General features: G+C 40.7%; 1 protein-coding gene across 11 annotated transcripts in view; it reads right to left on the reverse strand.

Moving 5' to 3' along the window:
• Nucleotides 1-21003, reverse strand: part of FHAD1 (forkhead associated phosphopeptide binding domain 1) — a 192904-nt gene that overhangs the window by 64930 nt on the left and 106971 nt on the right. For 10 of the 11 annotated variants that reach the window (XR_013171256.1, XM_077151211.1, XM_077151210.1 and 7 more), the window contains 3 exons: nt 16812-16919; nt 14061-14144; nt 13180-13332 (listed from right to left, as the gene is read on the reverse strand). Coding sequence is in view for 10 of the 11 variants with exons in the window: in XM_077151211.1 (XP_077007326.1) it covers nt 13180-13332; nt 14061-14144; nt 16812-16919 (345 nt within the window). In the remaining variant the exon portion in view is untranslated. The remainder of the gene's footprint in view (nt 1-13179; nt 13333-14060; nt 14145-16811; nt 16920-21003) is intronic. The other variant, XM_077151207.1, reaches the window with a different exon arrangement.

The raw sequence follows: 21003 nt of genomic DNA on the forward strand, positions 1-21003 counted from the left end.
GTGCTGGTTTGAAAGGATGTATGTCCCCTAGAAAAGCCATGTTTTAGTCTAAATCCCATTTCATAAAGGTAGAATAATCCCCATTCAATACTGTACGCTTGAAACTGTAATCAGATCATTTCCCTGGAGATGTGATTTAATCAAGAGTGGTTGTTAAACTGGATTAGGTGACAACATGTCTCCACCCATTTGGGTGGGTCTTGATAAGTTTCTGGAGTCCTATGAAGGAGGAAACATTTTGGAGAATGAAAGATCCAGAGACAGCAGAGCAGAACGACATAGCCACGAGAAGCAGAGTCCACCAGCCAGTGACCTTTGGAGATGAAGAAGGAACATGCCTCCCAGGGAGTGTCATGAAATAGGAAGCCAGGAGAAGAAGCTAGCAGACGACACCGTGCTCGTCATGTGCCCTTCCAGATGACAGAGGAACCATGACCATGTTCACCATGTGCCTTTCCAGACGAGAAAGAAACTCTGACTGTGTTCACCATGTGCCTTCTCACTTGAGAGAGAAACCCTGAACTTCATCGGCCTTCTTGAACCAAGGTATCTTTCCCTGGATGCCTTAGATTGGATATGTCTATAGACTTGTTTTAATTAGGACATTTTCTTGGCCTTAGAACTGTAAACTAGCAACTTATTAAATTCCCTTTTTTTTAAAAGCTATTCTGTTTCTGGTATATTGCATTCCTGCAGCTAGCAAACTAGAACACCATTATACAATCATCTTCAAGAAACATGGCTACTGGAACACAGGTCTACATTTTCAGGCAGTTCCCTCCAGCCTCTCTGTTATGCCTTAACTAAAAAGGTGATATCTATTTAATGCGTACGAATAACCTCCAGGATAACCTCTCGACTCTATTTGGAATCTCTCAGCCATTGACACTTTATTTTGTCTCATTTCTCTCTTTCCCCTTTTGGTTGAGAAGGTTTACTCAATCCCTTGGTGCTGAGTCCCAGCTCATTCTAGGATTTCTGTCCCATGTTGCCCGGAAGGTCCACACCCCTGGGAGACATGTCCCGCATAGAGAGGGGGAGGGCAGCGAGTTTGCTTGTCATGTTGGCTGGAGAGAGAGGCCACATCTGAGCAACAAAAGAGGTTCTCTTGGGGGTGACTCTTAGGTCTAATTTTAAGTAGGCTTAGCCTATCCTTTGCAGGGTTAAGTTTCATAGGAACAAACCCCAAGAATGGGGGCTCAGTCTATTGCTTTGGTTGTCCCCACTGCTTGTGAGAATATCAAGAATTCTCCACTTCGGGAAGTTGAATTTTCCCCCTTTCTCATCATTGCCCCAAGGGGACTTTGCAAATACTTTTTATTCACTGTTCAAATCCTTCTGGGATTTATCAAGGCATCACTCTGGACAAACCTACAAAATCTCATTCCCTACTTAAGATTCCATGTATTTATGGTGTTCAATTAAGCTGTCCACATAAATCATATTAGGAAATGCACTATTCAAAATATAAATTTTGTACCAAATAAAATTTTTTTGCTTTAGTCTCACACATAAGTTAAAAATTTAAAATATTAATTACCATCTATTTTCAACACCCCGTATTATTGACATTCCTTTGTTCTTCCTCATGTAAAACATTTTAAAATTTGTACATTTAGCCACTATCATTATATACTCAAGGCATTCCTAGATTATACCATCTCAGTCTTTATCGTCTATCTTTCCTTCTGATTTCATTTGTGCCCCCAGCCCTCCTCCCTCTATCATTCTCACATTCAGCTTCATTCAGTGTACTAACATTATTGTATTACAGTTAGGTAGTATTGTGCTATCCATTTTTGGATTTTTACAATCAGTCCTGCTGCACAATCTGTATCCCTTCCTCTCCAACTACCCAATATCTACCCTATTTCTATCTCCTGATGGTCTCTGTTCTTAGCTGAAATTTTCCAAGTTTATTCATTAATGTCAGTTCACATCAGTGAGACCATACAGTATTAGTCCTTTTTTTTTCCTGGCTAATCTCACTCATCATCATGTCCTCAAAGTCCATCCATGTTGTTACATACTTCATAACTTTATTTTGTCTTACAGCTGCATAATATTCCATCATATGTATATACCACAGCTTGTTAGCCACTCATCTGTTGATGGACATTTGGGCTGTTTCCATCTCTTGGCAATTGTAAATAATGCTGCTATAAACATTGTTGTGCAAATGTTCTTTTGTGTCTTTGCCCTCACGTCCTCTGAGGAGATATCCAGCAATGGTATTGCCAGGTCATATGGCAATTCTATACTTAGCTTCCTGAGGAACAGCCAAACTGCCTTCCATAGTGGTTGTACCATCTGACATTCCCACCAACAGTGGATAAGTGTGCCTCTTTCTCCACATCCTCTCCAGCACTTGTCGTTTTCTGTTTTATTGATAATGGCCATTCTGGTGGGTGTGAGATGATATCTCATTTTTGGTTTTGATTTGCATTTCCCTAATAGCCAGGGAAGTTGAGCATCTTTTCATGTGCCTTTTGGTCATTTGTATTTCCTCTTCTGAGAAGTGTCTGTTCAAGTCTTTTGCCCATTTGTAATTGGGTTGTCTGTCTTTTTGTTGTTGAGTTGAACAATCTCTTTATATATTCTGGATACTGGACCTTTATCTGATATATTGTTTCTAAATATTGTCTCCCATTGTATAGGCTGTCTTTTTACTTTTTTGATGAAGTTCTTTGATGCACAAAAGTGTTTAATTTTGAGGAGTTCCCATTTATTTATTTCTTCAATGCTCATGCTTTGGGTGTAAGGTCTAGAAAACCACCTCCTATTATAAGATTGATAAGATATTTCCCTACATTTTCTTCTAACAGTTTTATGGTCTTAGATCTAATGTTTAAGTCTTTGATCCATTTTGAGTTAATTTTTGTGTAGGGTGTGAGATATGGATCCTCTTTTATTCTTTTGCATTTGGATATCCAGTTCCCTAGGCACCATTTATTGTTCTGTTCCAGGTGAGTTAGCTTGAATGCCTTATCAAAGATCAGTTGTCCATAGATGAGAGGGTCTATATCTGAACAGTTTATTTGATTCCATTGGTCAGTATATCTATCTTTATGCCAGTACCATGCTGTTTTGACCACTGTAGCTTCATAATACACCTAAAAGTCAGGAAGCATAAGACTTTCGACTTCATTTTTCTTTCTCAGGATACTTTCAGCTATTTGGGGCACCCTGCCCTTTCAGATAAATCTGGTTATTGGTTTTTATATTTCTGAAAAGTAAGTTTTTGGGATTTAAATTGGTATTGCATTGAATCTGTAAATCAATTTAGGAAGAACTGACATTTTAACTATATTTAGTCTTCCAATCCATGAACACGGTATGCCCTTCCATTTATTTAGGTCTTCTGTGATTTCTTTTAACAATTTCTTATAGTTTTCTCTGTATAGGTCTTTTGTCTCTTTAGTTAAATTTATTCCTAACTTTTTATTCTTCTGGTTGCAATTGTAAATGGAATTTTTTTTTCATGATTTCCCCCTCAGATTGTTCATTACTAGTGTATAGAAACACTACAGATTTTTGAGTGTTGATTTGTAACCTGCCACTTTGCTGTACTCATTTATTTGCTCTAGTAGTTTTGTCCTGGATTTTTCGGGGTTTTTGACGTATCGTATCATATCATCTGCAAATACTGAGAGTTTTACTTCTTTCTTTCCAATTTTGATGCCTTGTATTTCTTTTTCTTGTTTAATTGCTCTGGCTAGAACTTCCAACACAATGTTGAATAACAGTGGTGATAGTGGACATCCTTGTCTTGATCTTGATCTTAGGGGGGAAGTTTTCGGTTTTTCTCCATTGAGGATGATGTTAGCTGTGGGTTTTTCATATATTTCCTTTATCATGTTGAGGAAGTTCCCTTCTATTCCTATCCTTTGAAGAGTTTTCAACCAGAAAGAATCTTGAATTTTGTGAAATGCCTTTTCTGCATCAATCAAGATGATCACATGGTTTTTCTGCTTTGATTTGTTGATATGGTATATCACATTAATTGATTTTCGTATGTTGAACCAGCACCAGCCTTGTATACCTGGGATGAATCCTACTTGGTCATGGTGTATAATTCTTTTAATATGCTGCTGGATTCAATATGCAAGAATTTTGTTGAGGATTTTTGCATCTATATTCATAAGAGAGATTGGTCTGTAGTTTTCCTGTTTCATAATATCTTTGTCTGGCTTTGATATGAGGATGATGTTGGCTTCGTAGAATGAGTTAGGTAACTTTCACTTCTCTTCAATTTTTTTGAAGAGTTTGAGCAGGATTGGTACTAATTCCTTTCTGGAATGTTTGGTAGAATTCACATGTGAAGTCATCTGTTCCTGGACTTTTCTTTTTGGGGAGCTTCTTAATGACTGATTCAATTTCTTTACTTGTGATTGGTTTGTTGAGGTCATCTATTCCTTCTCGAGTCAATGTTGGTTGTTCATGTCTTTCTAGGAAGACATTCATGTCCATTGTACATGTCATGTACATGCTGTCTAGAGAAAACACATCTTAAGACCCAAGGATAAACATAGGTTGAAATGGACATTCATGTCCATTTCATCTACATTGTTGAGTTTATTAGCATAAAGTTGTTCAGAGTATCCTCTCATTCCTTTATTTCTGTGGGGTCAGTGGTTATGCTTTCTCTTCCATTTCTGATTTTATTTATTTGTATCCTCTCTTTTCTTCTTTTTGTCAACCTTGCTAAGGGTCCATCAACTTACTGATTTTCTTATAGAACCAACTTCTGGTTTTGTTGATTTTCTCGATTGTTTTCATGTTCTCAATTTCATTTATTTCTGCTCTAATCTTCATTCTTTCTTTCCTTTTGCTTGCTTTGGGGTTAGTTGCTGTTCTTTCTCTAGTTCTTCCAAGTGGACAGTTAATTCCTCAATTTTTGCTCTTTCTACTTTTTTGATATAGGCATTTAGGGCAATAAATTTCCCTCTTAGCACTGCCTTTGCTGCATCCCATAAATTTTGATATGTCGTGTTTCAGTTTCATTTGCCTTGAGATATTTTACTGATTTCTCTTGTAATTTCTTCCTTGACCCACTGGTTGTTTAAGAACGTGTTGTTGAGCCTCCACATATTTGTGAATTTTCTAGCACTCTGCCTATTATTGATTTCCAACTTCATTCCTTTATGATCTGAGAAAGTGTTTTGTATGATTTCAATCTTTTTAAATTTATTGAGACTTACTTTGTGACCCAGCATATGGTCTATCCATGAGAATGATCCATGAACATTTGAGAAAAAGGTATATCCTGCTGTTGTGGGGTATAATGTTCTATAAATGTCTGTTAAGTCTAACTCATTTATTGTATTATGCAAATTTTCTGTTTCTTTATTGATGCTCTGTCTAGACGTTCTGTCCATTGATGAGAGTGGAGAATTGAAGTCTCCAACTATTATGGTTGATGTGTCTATTTCTCTTTTCAGTGTTTGCCTCACGTATTTTGGAGCATTCTGGCTCAGTGCATAATATTTATGATTGTTATGTCTTCTTGTTGAAATGTTCCTTTTATTAATACATAGTGTCCTTATTTTTCTCTTTTGTTTTACATTTGAAGTCTAATTTGTTGGATATTAGTTTAGCTACTCCTGCTCTTTTCTGATTGTCATTTGCATGAAATATCTTTTCCCAACATTTCACTTTCAACCTATGTTTATCCTTGGGTCTTAAGATGTGTTTTCTCTAGACAGCATATATATGGGTCCTATTTTTTTTTTAATTAAAATTTTTTTTATTATGATCATTCCATTCTACTTATATAATAAATGATTCATAATATCCTCACATAGTTGCATATTCATCATCATGATCATTTCTTAGAACACTTGCATCAATTCAGAAAAGGAAATAAAAAATAAAAAGACAACAGAAAGAAATTCATACATACCATACCCCTCCCTTTCAATGATCACTAGCATTTCAATCTAAATTTATTTTAACATTGTCCCCCCTATTATTTATTTTTATTACATTTGTTTTACTCATCTGTTGATAAGGTAGATAAAAGGAGCCTCAGACACAAGGTTTTCACAATCACACAGTCACATTGTGAAAGCTGTATCATTACATAATTATCTTCAAGAAATATGGCTACTGGAACACAGTGCTATGTTTTCAGGCAGTTCCCTCTAGCCTCTCCATTACATCTTGACTAACAAGGTGATATCTATTTAATGCGTAAGAATAACCTCCAGGATAACCTCTTGTGGGTCTTGTTTTTTTTTTAATGGAATAGTTTTTATGCACATTTAAGCATATGTATTACATATTCACAATTGATATGCTAATAAGACATGCAACTTCCAAGCACAAACAAATAATTTTCATAATAAATGTAGGTATCAACCCCTCACATACTCTATGATTGTTCTGGTATATTTTTGCTTTATTTTCTGACAAATCTATTTGTTATAAAGGTAGTACTTTCTATAATGAAGTCTATTATAACAACAGGAAAAAAACTTTCCTTATAAAATGATACCCATGAGAGCATGAATCCCTGGATTCATAAAGTATGTAATTTCTTTCCTCAATGTCCATTTTCTGATACCAGTGTAGGTGAAGTTCATGCTGACAGCACCCCCACAGTCAGTAAACAGACATTTCTTCCTGTTTATATTCTCTGAGGTATGTACAGATGACATCTGTTGGAAAAAGGATTTCTTCCTGGCTGGCATTGTGCCCAGTAAAATTCTCTGACCAAAATGAGATATGAGTTTGAAAAGAAAGCTTGGTCACGTTTGTGGCAGTCTTGAAGTTTCACTCTTATATAAACTCTGCAGAATCATGAGCTATTCTCTCTCAATGTTCCCTTTTGGCTATTCACCTTATTCATGATCTCTCTCCTCTATGAGTTTTCTGACGTAAGATGAGGCTGAATTTGTGGGAGAAAGTTTTCCAACATTCACTGCATCCATAACGTTTCTCCCCCGTGTGAGTTCTCTGATGGATCAAAAGATGTGACTTCTGGGCAAAAGATTTCTGACATTCCCTACATTCATGGGGTGTCTCTCCTGTATGAGTTTTCTGATGTAAAAGGAAGCTAAACTTGATGGGAAAAGTTTTCCCACATTCATTGCATTCACAGGGTTTTTATCCTGTATGGATTCGCTAATGAACAATGAGGCTAAATTTGTGAGAGAAAGTTTTCCCACATTCGACGCACTCATAAGGTTTCTCTCCCGAGTGAATTCTCTGATGGATGAGGAGATAGGACTTTTGGTTGAAGGCTTTCTGACATTCACTGCATTCATAAGGTTCTCCTCCAGTGTGAGATCTTTGATGACTAGGAGGTGTGACTTTTGGGTGAAAGCTTTCTGACATAGATTACATTCATAGGGTTTCTCATCTGTATGAGTTCTCTGGTTTAGAATGAGGCTGAACTTGATGGAGCACGTTTTGCCACATTGATTGCATCCATAGGGTTTTTCTCCTGTATGTGTTCTCCAGTGGGTACTGAGAAGTGACTTTACACTAAAGCCTTTCCCACATTCACTGCAGTTATAAGGTTTTTCTCCTGTGGGAGTTCTCTGATGTCTAATGAGCTCAGACCTCTGGATGAAGGCTTTACCACATTCACTGCACCCACACGGTTTTTCTCCTGTACGAGTTTTCTGATGTAAAATGAGGCTAAATTTAAGGGGAAATGTTTTTCCACATTTATTGCAAGCACAGGGCTTCTCTCCCGTGTGAGTTCTCTGATGGACAATGAGCTGTGACTTACTGCTGAAGCTTTCCTGACATTCACTGCATCTACAGGGTTTCTCTCCTGTGTGCGATTGTTGGTGAAAATTCAGTTGCAACTTCTTGCAGAAGCCCTTCTGACATATATGACACTTAAAGCATTTCTCTCCTGTGTGAGTTCGCTGATGTTTACTAAGACATGAGTTACCTGTAAAGGCTTTCCCACATTTATTGCACACATAAGGTTTCTCCCCTATATGGGTTCTCTGATGTAAAAGGAGGTGGGACTTCCGGCTGAAGGACTTCCGACATTTACTCCTCTGTAGGTTTTCTCTCCTGTGTGTTCTCTGATGCTTAATGAGATCTGACTTCTGAGAGAAGGCTTTTCCACATTCATTGCAGTTATAGTGTTTCTCTCCTGCTTGAGTTTTCCAGTGTTTTATAAGCTGTGATTTATGGGTGAAAGGTTTGACACATTCATTACATTCATTGAGCATTTCTCCAGTGTGAATTTTCTCATGATTAGTATGAAGAAATAATTTGTCATAGTCATTAAGTCCAGCTTCATTTTCTACACACTTTCTATTCACAGTAATATTTTCTAGATTAGGTTTTGAATGTTTTCCATGTGTGTCAAATGTATGTGATTGCTGTACTAAAGGAATCTCAGGGTTTGAGCTCAGATGAGATATTTTTCCAAATGCATTATATTTGTGGTCACTTTCCATAGTTTCAAGGTTGCCTTGGTTTCCTTGATGCCAGTCTATATGATCATCAACTTGCCAGGCATCTTCTGGATAAATCTGACTGGATTTCTTCCTCTAATATCCATGGTTCTCCTTGTTCCACCTGGAAGACTGCATCTTCTTTTGCAACTTGGTACCCTATTCATGGGAAATTATAGAGGACCCATGAACCCAACTACTTGGTTCCATTGATATTAGGTGGCTATAATTCTCCAACACGACTTCTTTGTAGAGATTCTTCTGAACAGGATCCAGAAGCTGCCACTCCTCACAAGTGAAGACCACAGCCACATCTTTGAATGACAGTGAGTCCTGGGATTTAGCCATTTTCTTCTGCCCCTGGACACTGCCATCATCTCTAACATCTGTTCTATTCTTGACTCTTTCAGCTCGTCTCTGAAGCTCCAGTAAGAGGTTTCTGGTGAAGGATGACATACTGATTCTAGGATCTCTTCTTCCTTCCCTCATATGTGCTATCTTATCCCCAGGAAGTCTGGACCTCCACAAATCAGTTCAACCTGATTCCACTCCCGGAATGCGAAACTGAGATTCCTTAAAAAACTTTTTTTTTTTTTTTTATCATTGAGTTGAAATAGCTTTGGTCCATTACTTTAATTCCACATTTCAAACTGGGCCATACAGCTTCACTTGCCAAGCTGAACATCAGAAGCATCTGAGCCTTCTAGCTGCAGAACAGCATCCAGGTGTCCTTCCAGACACTCAGATTCTATACGGCTTTCTACCTTTCAGACAACGACCACCTCATGATGAAGGCAGTCCCTTTAAGTGTATTTACGAGGGAACCGCCTTCTCAGCGAGGCACTGCCCAGCTTTTTTCCCAGGGTCCTGTTTTTAAATCCATTCCATCAGTCTACATATTTTGATTGGGGACTTTAATCCATTAACGTTTAGTGTTATTACTGTATGGGCAGTACTTTCTTCTACCATTTTGCCTTTTGGATTTTATATGCCATATCTAATTTTCCTTCTTTTTACCTTTACTGATAGTCTTCATTTCTACACTCTTCTCCACACCTTTCTCTTCTGTCTTTTCATATCTGTGTCTTGTGCTCCCTTTAGTATTTCTTGCAGAGCTGGTCTCTCTTTTTTTTTTTTTTATTAATTAAAAAAGAATTAACAAAACAATTAGAAATCATTCCATTCTACATGTACAATCAGTAATTCTTAATAACATCACATAGTTGCATATTCATCATTTCTTAGTACATTTGCATCGATTTAGAAAAAGAAATAAAAAGACAACAGAATAAGAATTAAAACATTAATAGAAAGAAAAAAAAAAAAACCAAAAAACCTATACCTCACATGCCAGAGCTGGTCTCTTGATCACAAATTCTCTCAGTGATTTTTTTTTGTCTGAAAATGTTTTAATTTCCCCCTCATTTTTGAAGGACAATTTTGCTGGATATAGAATTCTTGGTTGGCAGTTTTTCCTCTTTTAGTAATTTAAATATATTATCACTTCTCACTTCCATGGTTTCTGCTGAGAAATCTACGCAAAGCATTATTGGGCTTCCCTTGTATGTGATGGATTGCTTTTCTCTTGCTGCTTTCAAGATTCTCTCTTTTTCTTTGACATCTGATATTCTGATTAGTAAGTGTCTTGGAGTACGTCTATTTGGATCAGTTCTGTTTGGGGTATGCTGTACTTCTTGGATCTTTAATTTCAAGTCTTTTATAAGAGTTGGGAGATTTTCAGTGATAATTTCCTCCATTTGCTTTTCTCCTTCTTTTCCCTTCTCTTCTTTTCCTTCTGGGACACCCGCAACATGTATATTTGTGCGCTTCATGTTATCATTCAATTCCCTGAGTCCCTGCTCATATTTTTCCATTATTTTCTCTTGCTTGTCGGATTTCAGACATCCTGTCCTCCAGTTCACTAATCCTACCTTCTGCCTCTTGAAATCTGACACTGTAGGTTTCCATTGTTTTTTCCATTTCTTTTACTGTGCCTTTCACTCACATAAGTTATGTGATTTGGTTTTCAGACTTTCGATGTCCTCTTTTTGTTCATTCCTTGCCTTCTTTATATCCTCCCTCAAATCACTGATTTGATTTTTGATGAGATTTTCCATGTCTGTTCAAACATTCTGAATTAATTGTTTCAACTCCTGTATCTTATTTCAATTGTTTGTTTGCTCCTTTGACTGGGCCGTATCTTCAATTTTCCTAATATGAGTTGTTATTTTTTGCTGGTGGCTAGGCATTTAATTACCTCAATCAGTTTATTCTGGAGATTGTTTTCACTTTTTTTACCTAGGATTTTCTTGCTGGATGACTTTGTTGTCTGTTCTTTGACATTCAATTCCGCTTATTCTGGATCTATAACTTAGGTTTTGTTTAACAGATCAGAATTCTTCAGTTCTTCTTTTCTTGTTTCTTGCCCTGCCTGTATGGTGCCTTTTTCTCCCCTTAGGAGGGTCTACTTAGGTATTATACACCCTAGCCAGATTTTCCCAGACCAAACTGCCCTCCTGTCAGGAGGAAAGAGTCACCTGCATCAGTTTTCCCTGAGGAAGAGACCCAGAAGATTGAAAAGCTTTCCTAAAAGCCTCTGGGCTCTCCACTTTTCCTATCCTGCCCAGTATGTGGTGCTTTTCTGCCTGCAGGTCCCACGAGGATAAGATGATGTGGTACCTTTAACTTTAGCAGACTCTCCCAGCTGGGGCATGGTGGAGACAGAGGAGAGGTTGTAGTCTGGTTTTAATTGCTTCACTTTTCCAGACCCTGGGGTCTGAATTCCTCGAGAGAGGATTCCACCTGAGCTGGGTCCCATCCCTCTCCTGGGGAAGGCACAGGTTCCAGACAAGCTCTCAAACAAGCTTAATTCTGCCTATGCCTGGGGCAGTGGAGACTGAGAAGCCTTGCAGCTGTATCCAAAGAGCAGTCAAGCCGTAGAAACACAGCCACCAAAACGAAAGAGAAAAATCCTTTTCAGAGCAAAACCCCTGTTCTTCGGGTTTGCCAATCAAGAGCTTAAGTTGGTACACTGCTCTGTGTATCTCCAGGTCCTATGTGCCCCCTCCTTTCCTTCAGGACCCAGACCCTTTCAAATCCAAAAAACACCTCTTTTTTTTTTTTTGTCAGTCCTGTTTCCTCTGCGCCAGGGCAAAAACCAGCGACCTCCACTGTACTTGAGGTTCAGCTGAGCTGGGGTCCTATTTTTAGTAGTCAGAATTTGTAAATAAATTCCACTATTAGAGTTTGGTTGTGCTCAGCCCCTGCTGCTGGTAAAGTCTCTTTCCTTTCCCGTCTAGGAAGCAGCCTGTGGGGGAGGGGCGCCCACCGCCATGGTTTAGGGGACTCACGGTTCTGGGGGTCTCACAGCTGGTCCAGACTGGGGTACACTGTGTGTCCAGTCACTGACATGGCCCCAGCAGTTGCTCTCTACTGTTCCTGGCTATTTATTAGCTGGTCTGGAGGATGAACTAAATCCCACAATTTGCTAAGCTGCCATCTTGGCCCCAGTCCAAAAAAAAAAGATCACTTTTCTTTTTTTTTAATTGCTAAAACCAAACAACATACAAACATGAACATTCTTAACATATGAACATTCCATACTTATGTGCAATCAATTGCTCACAGTATCACCACATAGTAGTATATTCATCACCATGATCATTTCTTAGGGCATTTGTATCAATCCAGAAAAAGATAAAAACAAAAAAGAAAAAATTCATACATACCATACCTCTTACACCTCCCTCTCACTGACCACTAATATTTCCCTCTACCCAATTTATTTTAACATTTGTTCCCTCTATTATTTATGAATTTTTAATCCATATTTTTTACTCATTTGCTCATACTGTGGATAAAAGCAACATTAGACTCAAGGTTTTCACAATTACACAGTCACTTTGAGAAAGCTATATCATTAAACAATCATCTTAAAAAAACACGGCTACTGGAACACACTCTACAGTTTCAGGCACTTCCCTCTAGCCTCTCTAATACACCGTAAACTAAAAAAAGGATATCTATATAATGCGTGTGAATAACCTCCAGGATAACCTTTTGACTCTGTTTGAAATCTCTCAGCCACTGAAACTTTATTTTGTCTCACTTCTCTCTTCCCCCTTTTGGTTGAGAAGGTTTTCTCAATCCCTGATGCTGAGTCCCAGCTCATTCTAGGATCTCCGTCCCATGTTGCCAGGGATGCTTACAACGCTGGGAATCACATCCCATGAAGAGAGGGGGAAGGTAGTGAGTCTGCTTGCCATGTTGGCTGAGAGATAGGCCACATCTGAGCAACAAAAGAGGTTCTCTAGGGGTGACTCTTAGCCTAATTTTAAGTAGGCTTAGCCTATCCTTTGCAGGGATAAGTTTCATATGAACAAACTCCAAGATTGAGGGCTCGGCCTACTGATTTGGTTGTTCTCACTGCTTGTGAGAATATCAGGTCTTCTCCAAATGGGGAAGTTGAATTTTCCCCGTTTCTCGCCATTCTCTCAAGGGGACTTGGCAAATACTTTTTTATTCATTGTTCAAATCACTCTGGGATTTATTGGGGCATCACTCTGGACAAACCTACAGGGAGCATGTTTTTTTAAGGGCCTTTGTTTTCTCCAACAAGAGAAAAGGTGGATTAAAAGGCAGAGCAGACTGCCCAACCTGCTCTTTTTATAGAATCCACTAATGCCAGGTGATTTCCCAAACAAGAGGCAGAAGAATTAAATGGTGGGGACATTTGTGAACAGCAGAGAAAGACCACCTGGCAGCTGTTTAAGGATGTCTTCAGCTTCTCGATGTTCTCTGTGAGTTCCTCCTTTTTGGAATTGCTGAGCTGGGTTTCCTTCTGCAGGGTCCATTTTTTCTGCTGAAAGTTGAGGTTGTCCTCAGTGACCTGGGTAATTTTTTCTATTAACTGGTGAAAACAAAAGAAACAAAAAGGTTTATGTTACATGGAGGTTCTGGGAGAAGGAGAACTGGAAAGCATCCACCTAAGCTCCCGCTCAGCTGGTGGCTCTGCAGGAAGAGTTGGTTCTGTCCCCAGGGCACATTTCCAGGATCAGACCTTATGGTGAGCAGTCAGAGGTCTGCTCTGTTGTCACGTGTTTGTCCCAGACTCATTTGCATTATAGCAATAACTTACAATCCTGAGCCTGATGCTCTGTCCATAAACAGAAGGGCAGTTTCTTTTACACCTGCTGATAAGTCCACGGCATGGTTTCTGGCTCACCATTTGGCACAGAGAGTTGGAATGAATAACCGTGTTGTCACAGGCATTACAGCCGGAAGTTCACCCTCACTGCCATCTTTCCCCTTCAGAGGGAATAAGCCAGAGCACTTCCAGCATGGAGGCAGCCCCTTTTCTCACAGCACTAAGGAAGGTTAAACTCGTGTGTCTGGAGTCCAGAAATAGGCCTGACTGGTTTCATTGGATTTTCACAGAAACATTTCAAGGGAGTTTCACTGGCTTTTACTTTAAAAGCCAGGAAATCCCATAAAATCAAAACAGATCTTTATGGTGTAGCAACAGTGTGAGAAATATGTGCTACCAACAAAAACAGAAACATATGCTCCCAGGGTCTGGAATCCCAGATCCCCGGAGAAGAAAGTGAAGGGGCCCTGCGGCAAGAAAGCCAGACAAACCTGTTGATCGGAGATGAGTTTGTCCTGGAATGGCTTCGCGTGTCCGTAGGTGGCCCTGATGACCTGACTTCTGAAATGCTCAAGCTGCAGACAAAGGGAAGGCAACAAAGTCAGTGGGGGCAGCTGGAGCCAGCAAGCCTGGGAGAGGTGTGTCCATCCTTCAAGGGGGTCCAGGAGAAAGAAGTTAGTGGGGTCTGCATGCCTTTATCAGTCATTACGTATATTAAAACCTTTATCCCTCACTGACATGGCAGTGCCCATAGAAGGAAAGAGAGCAGCAGGTTTTAATTAACTTTCAGGCATGCCCCCTCACCCAACTGGTGCTCAAGGTCATCACACACACGTTTCGAGCTGTCAGAAGAGGTGCTTGCTGCCAATTATCCAACACGCAGTCTGTGGCTGGGGGCGCTTTTCATAATTGCTAGGTTGGCACCAGACTGTGAAATAAATATTGAGGCTGTCAGCCCAGGTAAACTATGTAATCAGCAATCCTGGGGGAGAAGAATGTTCCCCTTCTGCCATTTTGTGCCCTAGACTGTCAGGGCAGTAGACTATGTCTACTGTATCCATTTCTGAATCCCTGGAGTCTGCTCCAGGGCCTGGTACAGAGTAGGCATTCAATAAATGTTCACTGAAGGCCTGCCTACAGGAACATCTGTTAAAGCAAGGGTCCTCTAATTCAGTTCATCTAGTTTAATGGAATGCCTCCTGGGTGCTGGTGATTTCAGATTAAGGGGAGGGAAGTAAAATTAAATTAGGGGGCAGGCCACGGTGGCTCAGCAGGTAAGAATGCTTGCCTGCCATGCCCAGGGACCCGGGTTCGATTCCCAGTGCCTGCCCATGTTAAAATAAATAAATAAATAAAATAAAATAAAATTAGGGCTGAGAGAAGTCCAAGTTCAAGGTGTGCTGGATTCTATCCAGAAGTTAGAAGTAGAGAGGCCTGCCTTTCTCTGGGAATTTAGCAAAACAGCAGCCCATGACCTGTGTTTTTGCCTCATAGGCAAAATATGGTTGTTAAAGAAACTAAAGCAGTCCCCCAAAGACTCTTAAGTCAACATAAGGTCAATGGGTCTCAAGACACAGGGGATCACCGTACACAAGGGAAGTCTGGAAGATCAAGTTCACAAAATGATGAATCTCTTGTGGCCATTTCTGCAACCGTCCTGCCAGAAGTAGTCCAGTTTGGGGTGGCTCAAGAATCTCCAAATTGAGGTCATTCTCTGGTTTCAGGGCCAAGGGTAGGGTCCTGGCTCACACAGGAAGAGGTCCTGGAGAGGGAACCCTGTGGGTGATGGCCCCTGATCACCACCAGAGGGACCCTGCAGGGACAGCTGGTCAGAGGGAGGGACAGATGTTCCTGGATGATGGGCTCAGCCAGGAGTCCCTGACAAGGAAAGGGCAGAAACCCTAGAATGGAGCAGAACTTTGCAGATAAGGGGGTGGCAAAGAGAGGGCTCTTCTGTTATCATTTGAGCTAGGCCTGGAGGGTCTCAGCATCTCTTACCTGGTCTCTGCTCAGAGCCATAATGAGGACCTTGACTCTTGGGCAAGTGGTAGAGATCATGCCCTCCAATAAGAGTGCTAAGGAGAGGGGGTATAATGGGGTCACCCAAGTGCCAAAAGAGGGCCCAGATTGGCAAGTCTGTGTCCTTGAGAAGGCCTTGGTGCCTGGCAGGAGAAATGACAATGGGGTGATAGTGGTGGGTATTTGTTGAAGGGGCTTTAAATTGTACAACAGTTAACATCATTATTTATCTTATTTGTGACTTTGAATTTCAAGATGCTGGAACAAAGTTTGGGTCACACTGGCGCTCTGGTCAAGGCTCAGTCAGGTGGATATGCTCCAGGAATCTGGGCTGGGTAGCAATGAAGAGGATTCTTTAAGGATGGGAGTTCTTCACTTTTTGGGGGCTTCACAGACACTTCACTTCTGAGAATCCAATGAGTAACATAGTGGACCCCTTTTTCCTAGGAATAAAAAAAAAGGCACGCACACTCACGCACACAAAATGTTCCATAGGTCCCCTAGAGCCCTGATGGCCCGGGGAGGGTCCCTGCTGGAGGAGATCCAAGGTGAGTTCCCTGTGCGGGGACAGTCTTGAGGGTCATATGTGCCCATCCTGGGTTCCCATTTGCTCTTCTTTGGTCTTTGGTAAAGTCCCGCTTGCAGGTCTGCCCCTCCCAGCTGTGCACATATAGCAGGAAGGGCCTCTGGGCCACTCCTGGGCCAGAGCAATGGAGGAAAAACAACACCTCTAGACCAGCCAGGGCAGAGCCTGCCCACTACCGTGCCAGAAACTTCTCCATCTAACATGAACTTTGGACATTCTGGGTTTCACTTTAGTAAGAACAGAGGCCTTTCCTTGTGGACCCTGACAGTGCCTGTGAGAAAGTCAGCAATGTCAGGATGAAAGACGTTAGGGAGAAAGGACTGGAAGCACCAGAGGGGTCAAAGGGCTACAATCTTTCCCAAGAAGGAGCTGACAGACTGGTTGGGTGGAGAGGCTTTGAGCCAGGGTTGGGGTGGGGGGCTCCCCAGAGAGAGAGAAACCTACTTAGAGATGTCCACTGGGATGCAGAAGCCACACAGAGCCTCTGCCTGTGAGATTAACGGGAGAACGCAACCACGTCTGACCTCCTACCTCAGGCTGCCTTCATACTCATTCGCCTCCACCAGCAGCTTCCACCTGGGTGGGGAAGATCCATGGGGCAGGAGGGCCAACCCAGGGGCCTCTGGGGCACGCCTACCTGACCTACTGCCCTTTCCAAATTGATTTTAATGAGGTTCTCTCTGTTCCCCATTTCTTGCAGCTGAAGCAATTTCCTTCTGGAATCTTCCTGAAGTTTCTCTTCAACCTGAAATAATGATGAAAGGATGCACTTGCTGCTAATGTGATCATAATGTACTCTGGGGAAAAACCGCATGGAGGTTTAATGGTCATGAGGGTGCCCCAAGAGGTGTAGGCATAGCTGCAGCCTGTGTGCCTGGGCCACAGAGGTGAACAAGGTGGAGGCAGGGGCCACAGAGGTGAACAAGGCGGAGGCAGGCGCCACAAGGAGTCATCCCCTGGGGGAAAGGACTACACGCTGCTCCATGGGCTCAACAGTCTGTTCTACTTCAAGCAACAATCCCAATTCCATCCATAACAAGCCATATGACCTTCGGAAAGTTACCTCACTGCTCCATGCCTCAGTGTCCTTATCTGTCAAAAGGGGATAATGACCACGGTACCCACTGCAGAGTTACTGTGGGGATTAAAAAGGTTCAGACGAGTTCCAGCATTTGGCAAGGACTTTGTATGATTGTTAGGTTTTGCTGTAATCTGTAAAATATGGGTAGGGCATAACAACCACATAGCCTCGTTTCAATAATTTAAGTAGCTCAGTGCCTGGCCAGAATGGGTTCTTGGTAGATGTTATTATCGGGTTGGGATTATCACTACTATTGGTCACTATTCACACACCAACCAATGGAAACAGCTCTTGGAGGCTTAGAAAGCGATGGTTATTAAAGAACTGAAGTGGGAAAACTTGCCTCTTTACTTCCCCTCGAATGGGTAATAGTCAACTCAAGAGGAACTTGTGTTCGATGCTACCCTCTGCTGGCCATTATGGGTCCCTACGGCTGCTGCTTGTGTAACGTGGGTTAGCAGAAGGTTTGCTCAATTCCTTGTTGACCAATAAAACGTTTATTGAACAGCACCTGCTGAGCCTGGGGCTCTGTCACTATCAGGAGTCAAGCTCCCCAAAGCGAAAGGAGTTTGTGCTGAGACAACTTTACAAGCTGTTTATTAGGGCGCTGAGGAGGGGTCATGCAGCTGTCATTAAAAAACCAGAAAAGTCCCATTCAGCTTTCTTTTGGGGAGTATGGGGCAATGGAAAGAGCCTCTAGCTTCTATTACCTGGGAAAAATCATGCAACCTCTCTGGGCCTTAGTTTCACTGCACAATCCCTCTCAGTCTAAACACGCTCTGACTTCTACTTTTACACACTTTTTCATATGCTTCAAAAGCAAAGTCCAAAAGAGGCCAAAGTCCCAAGTTCATAGATAAGGGCCTTAAAAGCAGAGCCCTTATCTGTGTTCCCATATCAATGAATGGCCTCCCCATCCCCCAACCCAAACCCTCAGAGTCACCTTCAGCTGCTGCCCCTCTCATGGTCTCACAGCCACTACAGTTCCCCATTCCATCCCAACCCCACTGGAAGAGAAGAAGCCCTTGTCACTGCATTTGGTTATCTGAGCTGTTGAGCCCCTGGCCTGTGCAAGAAGCTGGGCTAGGCACTAAGAACTTGCGATAACTGGCCTTCTTGCCTCTAACTTATTTCTGCCCAGTACATCCTTTACAGTACTGTCAGAGTCAGCGAGCTACAGAGCGGCACTGTCTACTAGAACTTTCTGCAATGATGGGAAGATTCTGCATTTGCAGTATCCTGTATGGTAGCCACAACCACATCTGGCTATTGAGCAGCTTGTGTGGCGGAGGAATTGAATTTTTAATTTTATCTAATTTTAATTAATTTCAACTTAAAGAGCCATACATGGTTAGTTACTATGTCATCATCATTGGAGTCAGACAGACCTGCTTCCAAGTTATTCTGAGTCACGATTCCCTCATCTGTAAAATGGGAATGATGATTTCTAGCTCAAACGGTCACCGTGAAGATGAAAAGCTGTGAAATGTTTGCCATGATGCTGACTACAGAAGAAACTGCCACTATCATTTTTAACATTATTATTAAATCACATATCTAATCATATCAGTCTCCCCTTCAAAAGCCTCCAGTGCCTTCCCACCGTCTATAGGGTATATAGCCCAAACTCCAAAACTAATGAGAACACCAAGCCAAAGATTCAAGAAGCCAGTATGAACCCCAAATGGAAGAAACGAAAATGGAACCCACACTGAGAGAAAGCATCATAAAGCTGCTGCAAACCAAAGGAAAAGAAAATCCTAAAGGCAGTCACAGAAACAAGACAGAAAACACAGAGGGGAGACATAGAGCTAACTTCTCAACAGAAACCATGGGGCTGAAAGGCAACGACAGGACGCACGTAATGCTATCAACAGTGCAGTGCCAGGAAATACCTGTCAGTGTTCCATTCAGTACAGAATTCAGTACTCAGTCAAAACACGGTTCAAGTATGAAGGTTAAGTATAGACACACACACATCTGAGAGAATTTATTATTGAAAGAAAACACTAAAGGGTGTTCTACAGGCAGAAGAAAAATGATCCCAGACAGATAGCTGGGCATGTAGAAAAGGTGGGCAATGGAAAGGTAATAAATATAAATGAATATTGCCTGTATAAAAATAATAACAGTACCTTTTGGGATTTCAAATATAGAAAGAAGTTTAGAAAATGAAAACAATGACATGTAATCCTGGAGATAGTAAATGAAGTTAAAATGTTCTATGGTCATTGCATTGTCCATATAATTAGCAGTTAATACAGACTTTTGGTAAGTCAAGGATGCATGCTATTATTTTAAAAGAACAGAAAAAGAGTGAAAAATTTCCAAGCTAATAAAGGGAAAAAGTGTAATGATCAAAAACCATCAACTTGAATTAAATCAAGAAAGAAGAGAAAAGTTACGTAGCACAAATGATATAAATGGCACTGAGCAAGAAAGTAAATTTAAACCCCAATACATCAGCAATTGCATTCTAAGCAAATGGACTAAAAGACAAAGATTATCAAACTGGATTTGATAAAACTATATGCTGTTTATAAGAGATATTTCTAAACTGAAAAACAAAGATTGACAGAAAAAGTAGGAAAAGGATATGCTATGAAATCTCTAACCAAAAGAAAGCTAGTGCAGCTGAAGAAGCTGTATTCATGATAAAGCAGACTTTAAGGATAACACTATCAGAGATAAAGAGGTCCATTTCATGATGATCAAAGGTTTGATTCAACAGGAAGTATTAAAGTTCTAAATTTATATACACCTAGTAACATAAGATCAAAATATAGAAAGCAAAAATTGACAATATTAAAAGTAGACAAATCCACAATTATGATGGTATTAAAAAAACATATCCCTCTCAATGACAGACAAAAAATGATTAAGAACATGTAAGTTTTTAACAACCTCATTGGCAAACTATATCAAGTGAACACATAAGAATTACTGAACCTAGTGACTGCAGATTGCACATTCTTTTAAGTGCTCACATGGAAAATATATCAAAACTGACCATATACAGGGTAATAAAGCAAGTCTCAGCAAATGTCAGAGGACTGAAGTCATGCAAACAATGTTCTCTGAACACAGTGCAACTAAGCTAGAAATCAATAACAGTAAGGTAATCAGAAAATCTCTGTGATGCATTAGGTTCTGGTATCAACTTGGCCAAATGATTATGCCCAGATGTGTGGTCAGACAAGCACTGGCTACAAGGGTATTTTGTGACTGGTTGATAAACCCGAAAGTGGTGCATTAAGTCATCAGTCAATTGATTACATTTATGGTTGATTATATCTACGATCAATTGAGACCTGCCTCCCAAAACTAGATAATTCAATCAGTCGAAGGCTTTTAAGGGAAAAGAGAGACTCTTTCACTGCTTCTTCAGCCAGCTAGCCTCTCCTGTGGAGTTTGTCCAAACCCTGCAGGGAGCTTCCAGCTTCACAGCCTGTCTCATGGATTTTGGTTCTTCCATTCCCATGGCTGCGTGACACCTTTATAAATCTCATATTCACAGATCTCTCCTGTTGATTCTGTTTCTCTAGAGAACCCTGACTAACAAAATCTCCATTTATTTATAAACCAGGAAATAACTTCTAAATATCCCATGGGTTAAAGAAGAAATCACAATGGATTTGGAAAATATTTTGAAATAATGAAAATACTACATACTAAAACTTTTGGGATGAAGCTAAAGCCTTGCTTAGAGGAAAATTTATAGCTCAGAGAGCAGTTTGGTTCCATGTTC

This window comes from Tamandua tetradactyla, chromosome 2 (assembly GCF_023851605.1).
Source record: "Tamandua tetradactyla isolate mTamTet1 chromosome 2, mTamTet1.pri, whole genome shotgun sequence".
NCBI lineage: Eukaryota > Metazoa > Chordata > Mammalia > Pilosa > Myrmecophagidae > Tamandua > Tamandua tetradactyla.